Source organism: Austrofundulus limnaeus, unplaced genomic scaffold, assembly GCF_001266775.1.
Source record: "Austrofundulus limnaeus strain Quisiro unplaced genomic scaffold, Austrofundulus_limnaeus-1.0 Scaffold2104, whole genome shotgun sequence".
Classification (NCBI taxonomy): Eukaryota; Metazoa; Chordata; class Actinopteri; order Cyprinodontiformes; family Rivulidae; genus Austrofundulus; species Austrofundulus limnaeus.
The window spans coordinates 946-11,107 of NW_013954506.1; the positions used below are offsets into that span (position 1 = coordinate 946).

General features: G+C 36.5%; 1 protein-coding gene across 1 annotated transcript in view; it reads left to right on the forward strand.

Annotated features, from left to right (window-relative positions):
• Positions 1–7,566: 7,566 nt before the first annotated feature.
• LOC106537048 (protein crumbs homolog 2) overlaps positions 7,567–10,162 on the forward strand; it is a gene marked incomplete at its 3' end in the record, with an annotated part of 14,705 nt that continues 12,109 nt past the window's right edge. The window contains 1 exon segment of the mRNA XM_014034412.1: positions 7,567–7,723. Coding sequence (XP_013889866.1) covers positions 7,657–7,723 — 67 coding nt within the window.

Here is a 10,162-nt window from a genome sequence, read left to right on the forward strand (position 1 = left end):
TATATATATATGTATGTATATATATACTGTATATATATTTATATAACTTTAAGGAAAACAAGAACAAAGAGGAACTGAATCACGTAAAATCTTAATAATTTGCCACTAATAGTGCTGATTTATGGTAAGCTCTTTTGGTGAGATTCTTACTGAAACTGTGCCAAGCTGATGTATACAAACAATAAACAAAATTAAGGGGCATTTTTTTGTGTGTCACTCCAAAAATACGCCAACACAAAATTGCGACGAGGCAAAAGCAGAAGTTTCTATTTTTATAAAGTGGTGATACGCATCAGAGGCTGCTTGTTTTGAAACTCCCAGCTTGAAAGGACAAACAGATGTTATGGTGCTTTAGTAGACTGCGTGTGTGTGTGTGTGTGTGTGTGTGTGTGTGTGTGTGTGTGTGTGTGTGTGTGTGTGTGTGTGTGTGTGTAGGAGTGGAGGCAGATGTTTTGCGTGTGTGAGCATATATGTGTATTCATAAGCTAAGCCACAGTAAAATCCTTTTTTGTGCACAGATAACTGGAGCTTAATTCTCTGTTAAATGCCGTTTCATTTTAAACAAATAAAACTGAACATTAAAATATAAAGGAACATTATGTTTTTAAAGATTGGATCTGTGGAATATTTATACATTAAATCAATTCACTTTAGGGGAGGAGCCACAGGACCAACAGTACCCCTCACTCCACTCCCAATCAGGAACAACAGACTGAAACAGAACAACTCAGGATGAAGGTAACAACTTTCTCCAGTGCCAAACCACCTTCAAACCTCACTATTCCACTGGTGGTCAATGGTTTGCTTCTAACAAACCGTGAGGTCTGAGGAAAAGTTTTGGGGGATATTTGGATGTAGATCAGAGAAGGTAAAGAGTCTCAGTGTCTTCTGTGCCTACTGTAGTGCCTGCTTAGGAGAGGATATGGTCGTGTGTTAATGTATTTCCCATAGCGGAAAACAGAACCGAAGGTCCTCCAGTTTAGCTTTCCTTCAAAAGATTTCAAAGAAATCTTCGCGATACTGAGGGTAAACAGGGGCCAGCTCATCTTTCCAACTTTTGTGTCAGCGATACATTTGTTCAACACTGCCACTCCTGCTTACCATAGAGAAATACATCCTGATCAAGGTGAGACTGTCAAAGTCTTCAAAGACATGGCAACAAGAAGGATGCTCTAAAGAAAATGATGATGCTTACATCATTTTTGAGTTACAGACAGTCCAGGTCAACTCTCTGGTCTTTGAACTGTTCTATTTTTATAGACATTAATACAGGGGTGCCCAAACATTTTCCCTGAGAGGGCCAAAATTAAAATCAACCTGAGGGCCGCGGGCCAGATGCAATATTAATAAGAAATGCAAATACTTGGTAAGTAAAGTTGTTTTATTTTTTATTATTAAGCTAGCAGACTGTGTGGTTGCCCACATTCTTTTTCAGCCCATGTACATGGAGAAAATTCAAAGTATGCTCAGATAGCAAAGGTTCATGGGACTTTTCATAACTTAAAATTAGAGTATATGAGGTCTTACAAGGTGTGCAAATCTAGATATGGACTTAAATCTAATCTAATATCTCCTGTAGTACCTGTATTTTATATTTAATCTTAACATAATTACAATAGGACAACTGCTGGTGGGCCAAATAAAATGGCTTGGTGGGACAATTTTGGCCCGCGGGCCCCACTTTGGGCACCTCTGCATTAATGTGACATTGCTATTCTTTTTTCTAACATGCTGTGAGAGTTCAACATTGTCAAACTGCATCAGACAGCATATGGCTATTAATTTGTATCTGGCTTGTATGCCATGTGTATTTATGGCGTACAAAACGTTGTAATAAATCTCACACTACTAAGGCAGCTGGCAATTCCATGTAGTGCACAAGATGCTCTTTTTTCCCCCACTTAAACACCTGCCCCCCTCCCCCGATGTTTATGCACACCACTGCAGCTGCCCCTTCATATCAGACAGATTTAAACTTTAGCAGTTTTTAAATCCCATCTTAAACACATTTATACTCACTGACTTTTAATAAAATCTGTAATTTTCTTTCTAATCTCCTGAGACAACTCTTTCCTTCTCTTCCTCTGGTCCATGTTGAGTGAGGTCCACACCATGTCACCAAACAGCACAGTGAGGATCTGTAGCCCTATATACAGGACCACCGACTGATTACAAGATTGTAAACACCTGTGATGATAATTCTTCTTCTTCTTCTTCTTGTTTTTTCATGGCGGTTGGCAAACAACATTTGGTGCATTACCGCCACCACCGGTAAGGAGTGTGAACCAGGACTAGCAAGCAAAAAAAAAAAACTAGATTCTTTTAATTAACCCCATTACTATTAGATAATGAAACATAATCTTATAACTTGCATCAAAATATCTTTTTCTATAACTTTAAAAGATTATATTGCTCCTTTCTTTCTGGTACTTCCTACAGGTTGACATAACATGCTCTATAGTTTCAATTTCCCCACAAAACTCACATCTTCCTGTATCATGTTTCCCCATTATATGTAAAGTTGCCAGGGGTAGATATAAGGAAATTTTTCAGATTGTCCAGCAGACAACCTGTTGACAAAACCTGGTTGTCCGCAAAACATTTTGGTTATCCAAAAGAATCTCAAGAAAAATGTAATTTAACAAGTATATTGTTCTGTAGACAAGGTTTATTATATATAATTGTTCRCAGTCAGCCAGGTTGACAGGATCTGTGTGAATAAAATTTCCTCATTCTCTTCTTTGAAATAGAGTTTAACATTCATAAGCTTCTTTCTGTTCAAACATTTTCACTTAAATAGCAGTATACTGTGTACATAACCTTATTAAAAGTTACAGTTTAGTGTTCTGTTCGGTTTTACCAAGTTTTTTTTCTCCCTTTCATCCTTACAAATGACGAACACCCACGGCAGACAATTTTAATCAAGGTCTTTTTTGCTTGGTTGTCCACCGGACAACCAGGAGACAGGATCTGGTTGTCCGAAATGAAAATAGGTTGTCTCGGACAACCTGAACAATGGTTATGTCTTTCCCTGGTTGCATTAAGTCCCGTATGACCCAACCGTAACCTTGTTATTATTCTTTCCTGTAATCTATTTCTTCCAACACCTCTTCTACTTTCTCCAACCATTCTTTGAATTCTATAGAGCCATCTTCCTTTTACATCCTCTTCCCACTTCTTCTGCCATTTTTCTCTATTTTTTTTTTTAAATAAGGCTTTTAGTCTTTGACTTACTAAATGAAACTCTTATATTAACTTCATTCTTCCTTGCAGAATCTTTGGCCTTCTTGTCTGCCATTTCATTTCCTTTCACCTCTATATGTGCAGGTACCCATAAAAACACAAGTATTAACCCCATCATCTGTATCCGATATAGTATTTGCTGTATGTCTATTAAAATGTCTGGATGACCTTCTGAGTGATTTCTTTGTATACTTATTAAAGATGAGCTTGAATCAGAGCATATGACAGATCTTAAAGGTCTTACTTCTTCAATCCATTCTATTGCCAACATTTTTGCAACCATTTCTGCTGTGTAAACAGATAACCCTTCATTTAGCTTCTTCCCTATTTGAATTTTAAATTCTGGAACTATGACTGTATCACCTGATTGATTCTGGGATGCATCCGTATAAATTTTTACATAATCATAAAATTTATCTATGTACTCATTGTTGAGTTACAAATGGATGTTTTATCTGCTTGCCTTCTGTGTAACAAAGTTAAATCTACGTTTGCTATAATCCACGGTGGAATTATTGACAATGGCACAGTTGGGCTGATATTTACTGTGATGATAATTAGTGGAAACACCTTGATTTAATATGACCCTTTCACATTACTTTTAGGGCTGTCCAGGCCTGTTTTATGAGGGTTTTCTTTTCTGTTAAAGCATGTTTGAAAAGTAATGCCCGACTTTCATTGTTCATTGGTATAGAATTTGTATTTATTATTACTTTTGTCATATTCTAGTTATTTCTGTGACCGTTGTGGGTTTTTCTTTCGTTAACTGAGGGGTACCGACACATTTGTACACATGTGGTACTTTCACCAATGCATTTAATGATCAAATATGAAATATAAATGACTTTTTATATTGATTTTGTTTGTCTAATTTACCTGTATTATTACCAACCTTTAAAATAAAATCTTGTAATATGAGATTAATTTTGCCTCACCACTATTCTTTCTACCTCCACCGTTAAAAACAAAGCTGTGGCCATAAGAATATCATTAGTAACTTATTATTTTGTTCTGGTAAAGTAAGTATTTTTACAAGATTTTTATGATTTATTTAACTTGGTCTGTGGGTGAGCAGAGCCAGTTTGAATGAGGGTTTGGGTGTGTAACAGCGGAGAAGCAGCAGGGAGACTACAACTCTGCTTTGCTGTCTCAGAGCATGAGCTATCCAACAATCCTCAAAGAACACAGTCTGCTGTCTGCGCAGGTTCTCCACACAACTTATGAAAATGATGTTTGGATGTTATCTATGCTGAAAATCAAACTGGTTGTAAAGATTTGTGTTTCTGTTGTCTTGTGTCTACCTCCCTCTGGTGTTTCCTTATTTTCATTACACCTCAGATGTTACCTGTCACTTCCCTCCTCAGTCTAACTCACACCTGTCAGCAGTTCCCAATTAGTGTTTTCATCAACTGTAGTTCATTTCCTCATTTCCTCTGTTTGTATATATACTGGTTCAGCCTTCCACACACTCACTGGTTCATTGTTGGTCTTACCTCCTGTTATGGTCCTTTGTTGTCTCTTGAGTTTTTCTTGTTTTTGCTGCCACATCAGCTTTTTGTTTATTTAATAAATCTTTTATTCGCAAACTCATGCTCTCTGTCCAGATTTGGGTTCATTCCTCGCCAAACCATAACACAGGCATCCTGTACAAGCAGTTCTTAGTCAATCATAAGTTGTAAAATTCACTTAGTTAATGCTTCTTTTCTATTTGTATTTTTTATCTCATTTCCGAATGCTGAAGAATGTAGTGGCTCAAGCCTGATTCTGTGACCATTAGATGGTTTCAACCAGCAAAGCACTTTATAGACAACGTGAGTCCTTGGTTGACCTTTTCCATAGAACTTGAGCACAGGTGAGCGCTCACAAAAGCTGTTGTGTTACTTAAGTTAATTTAAATGTTTATGGCAACAAAAACCAGAGCATTTTTCAAGTGTCTTTTATACATCTGTTATTTAGAAATGACATGAATTTCAGTTAGCTTCTCTAAAAGTCATTGGCGACAGAGGTACATGGACCATATGAGCTACATCTCTCTCACCCTATGATCATATAGAGATTAGTACTCTGTGCTGTGGTTGCAGCTTATTAATTTACCTGACATGTTGATTTGATTTGATTTGATTTGATTTATTGATTCAACAGGAAAAGATTACTTAAAATCGAGCCTGACTCAGCATAATTGCTGTTTTACAGCAGGTTCCTGTTCTGCAGCACATAAAACACTCAGAATTACAGCATCACAATCACATCATTATACACCACGGACACAAAGACAAACAAGCATACCAAATTTCAGGAAGGCAGCATTTGCGAAATAGGATGTCTAAATATGAGCACAACAAAAAGTGTCCAGCAGATGGCAGACAAGATTATTCTTAAAGGGCTGCAGTTTTGAAATGGACTTTATGTTTTGAGGAATGTCATTCCATGCTTTAGTATAAACATAGAAGAAAGACCTCTGGCCGTAACAGTTTTTAAAAGTTGGTAATATCAGTTGTCCTTTTGTAACAGATCTAGWTGAATGACCACTTCCAGAATTTGATTTGGGCAACAATGCACAGAGAGTTCCATAATTGGCACCTTGGAAGATCTGAAAATATAAATTAATACCACTATACAAAACATAATTCCGAAAAGTCAAGGCATCAGACAATGAAAGAACTGTACAGTGATGAGTCCAACCAGGAAGTTTTTTATGAATTTTGTAGGCCCTGTTGTAGAGCCTAACTATGGGTTCTAAGATTTCATTTGTTGTAAGAGACCAAACAGGTAAACAGTACGACATGGTTGAGAGTATAATGGCATGAAGATAGATATTTGAAGCAGAAGATGTCAGATTGGATCTAATTTTTGGATAAARGTATAATTTCTGTTTCAACTTAGTGGTTAAGACTTGTACATGATCACGATAAGTCAAATGAGAATCCAAAGTAATTCCAAGATATTTGTAGGTAGTGACAATATCAAGGGGTTTGTTTAAAAAAGTGAGTTGATTTGTTATATTGAAATGTCTCCTGGGTGAGGAAAAATACATGCACACAGTTTTTTTTAACATTAATTGACAAAAGATTATCTTGAAGCCAACCATGAAATATCTGAAGATCTGCTTGTAACTGACTATTAATAGATTCAATATTGAAATCAGACAAAAAAAAAAGAACAGTATCATCAGCATACATTAAAATATTTGAATACTTCAATATTTTTGGAAGGTAAGGGAATGTTCAATTCAAGGACAAGTTGGGTTCATTTCTAAGCCGTTTTCCTGCATAATGCAGATTGATGTTGAGTGGAACCATCATAAGAGCATGAGCTTTCCAACAATCCCTAAGAAACAGTTTGTACAGCAACCACTGTGCTGCTTTCAAACCAGGAGTAAGAACAGCTGAGCTCTACAGCATAAAGAAGCACCTAATTAAGCTGCTGAAGACACTAATGAGATTGTAATTAAACCTGGCATGGACTCGCCACATTCAACTAATCCAGCTTGATTTAGATGAAAACCTTGTCCACTTTGGACCTCATGAATTTTACAATATGTGACAAAACAGCAATAATTCATTTAGAAATTAACTTTAAGCCTGTCTGCAGCTGTCTAATGTGGTGTGCAGAGAACACACAGCAGGAAAAGGGATTAAAGAAACAGGTAACTTTATTTATGGGTGTTGATTCACCATTTACACTACTTTCCTATTTCTTTTACATTTTGGTTTTAGCAGTCTACCCACTTTTGCTACTTTGTGCTACTTTAATCATTATTCATCTATCAAAAATTTGATTTCATTCAGGACATGGGTGCTGTGACTTTTAGCTTTTAGTTACTGGTTTGTTACTTTTAGCTTTTTAGTAACTTTTTGCTACTTTACATTTCCACCTTTAGCTACATGTAGTCATTTGGAAATCTTAGCTACATTTTTGCTGTTTTTAGCTGAAGTTTTGCTATTTTTAGTTTGTAGCTAACATTTAGCTTCATTTGACTTTCAGCTGTCCCTTTTCTACTTTTATCTTTTATTTAATGTTCTGCTTTTTTCGGCTTGAACAACTCAGTTTTAGCTGCAGCAAATTTTAGCAGTCACTTGGTGACTCATTCACACTGCCATTTTTTCATCATTTTTTTCTGAAAATGCTAATATTGTAGTTAATTACCTTTCCACAGAACCCATTTCAGAACTATCCCTTAATGTTCTGTTAGTCTTAATCTGCTAATCTGCAGGCAGCAGTCCACTTCATGTTTTCCTTCTCTCCCTCCTGGCTTATTGCAGTCTGTATGTTGTACTTCACACCAGACTATAAAACAAAAGCAACAACAGTCAGGAGCTTCTCAATGCACAGAGACATGTCAGAACTTTAGGACTTCATCCCTTTCTTTATTTTATTTTGTTTATTTTATGCTTTGCTGGCAGTAACTTTATTATGGAGTTGGGAAAGGTTCGTTTGAATCTGAGGACAATCCTGCTGACAGTGATGATGTTTAAATGGGGTGAGTAGAAACAGCATCTCTGATTTTATTTTTTTACAAAAGCTCATGTGTTTAAAAGGAAGCTTTTAAAATGACAAACATCTTTATTAAAGTACACATACTTCTCGTATATTTGATAATTCATCTGATAGAAACAGCATTTATGTAAGAAATCTTTATTCAACGTTTTAAAAAAGTAAAAAGATGAATGCAGACAGTGTTCAAAGATACTAATACTCAAATAGGTGGCTGTTTAGAGAGTTTTATGTATTATTTATGAACATGTGCAAACAGAGACTCAATTAGAATTCTTGGGGCTTTCTGTATTTTGTCACATTTAGCAAAATTTGGTTTAGTTTTAAGAAAACCTTACAATAATGAATCTGAAATCATTAGAAAACATTTGATTACAGAGACTGTTATTGTAGACTCTTTCAGACAAATGTTTTGAACCGTTTTTTGGACATTAATGGTTTATGAGCGATCACACAACCGCTTTTGTTCAGGTCTGACACATGACTGATTCTCAATAAAGATACTCAGTCATGCGTACTTAATCAGAGAAAACAGAGGAGGAGAAAAAAATCTTTCATGAACACTGAATAGAGGTATACAGTGAGTTCACATACTGTCTAAAGGGGACAGTTTTTTCCATTCTAACCGCACTAATTCATGAAAAAAAGGATTTTTAGCATCTCCCATTCCTAAAAGGTTACATTATCGAGTGTTTGATGTTATCATGAAAGCAGTAAACTCTTCACACAGTCAGTTTACAATTGTGGGAAAAAAGGCCACCATCTTTCTGTTCAATCAGAACAAAAAAAAAACTTCACTGACCTCTAAAGTTATTTGATCCAAATACCCTTGTTTGGTGGGTGCACGTTCCCCCCTCATCTTTTAATTTTCCTTCATTATTATCAAGGACAACTTTTGTATGTTTGAGGCCATGTTTCTCAGATGGAAAAGAAAGCTTCCTCCAGTCCTTGCTTTAAGAGGAAGAGTTTCAGTTTCAGAGTTTTAGAGTGACGCTTTGCTGGAAATAAATCAAGCTCCAGTTTGATGTGATGGAGTCTGAGTTAGTAACAACACAATCTAAGTGCTAACACATCTCTCAAATCTAGCATGAGATCCCATTTAGAGTTGACCAAATCAGCTTTATTATTCCTCATCACAACATTATGTGAGTCTAAAACAGACATGAAAGGTGGTAGAAAAATGTGCTGTTGTTTTCCAGAAAAGCCTTTAAATAGTTGCATTTTGATTTTTTGGGTTCTCGTTCTCTTGAAGTTCCAGTTAATTATGTAGACATTGGATATTTTTCTGCTTTGTCTTTTATTTTATTACATTTTATAACTTCTGGATTCTTCTTGAGAAATTATACATATTGTATACATATAAAATTAACAGTGAAAATATGAAATTTCAATGTGAACATTTAAAAAATAAAAAACACAAAAAAAACCACATAAAACTACAAATAAAGGAAGTGCGTGTTGCATATTAACTTTAAAATCCAACATAAACAAAAGTGTATGCACACTATTACACACACACACCTGTCTGGTTTTTAAATCCTTGTGGAGACCATGGATTGACTTCCATTATTTTTTTTACTTTATAGCCCTAACCCTGACCATTTATCCTAAAATTAACCTCACACGTACCTACCTGACCCTTAAACTAACCTAAACTCAATTCACACCTTGGTCCTAAACTGAACCACCCACCTGTAATTTGCATTCATACTCGTGGGGACCCAACGTCCCCACGAGGCAGCTTTTTTGGGAAAATGGTTCCCACGATGTAGGAAAAACGTGGCCACACACACAAGATTAACTTTGTGCAAAATATCCACATCTGTTGCTGTTTTGGCTTAAAGCAACCACCATGTGCTCTGTGTCCAAGGACCTGCACACATTCTGCTCAGCTGAAATAAGAGCCAGTTCTGTTCACCTCTCTTAGAAATGTTTTATTTACAATTTAATTAAAAGATGTCTGCAACAGAAGACTTGTCCACCCAGCCTAACATGAGGGTCCGGTGGCACAGATGCATGGCAGCCCCGCCTCTGTCAGAGTGCCCCATCAGTGTATAAATGTGTGTGTGAATGGGGGAGTGGCTGTAGTGTAAAGCACTTTGGGGTCTGATGGGGCTATATAAGTTCATCAGAGCCTGGCCTAGAGTCAGGGGAGAATGAAGACGACCAAATTGTAGTTGGTGAGTCCAGATCTTAGTATTTGTCAGTTCTGTCACAAATATTAAAGGGGCTATATCATGTAAAATCAACTTTTTTGAGTTTTGTATCATGTTATAATGTTATCTTCTCATCAAAAACAAGCCCAAAGTCTTACTTTGACTCATTCATGCATGTTTGAGAAATCCTGTAGTGTCCTGAAGCAGCCAGGCAGGGGAGCAAAACGACCGGCTGGGCCTAGAACCACCTTTTGGCAGGGGCGCCAGCG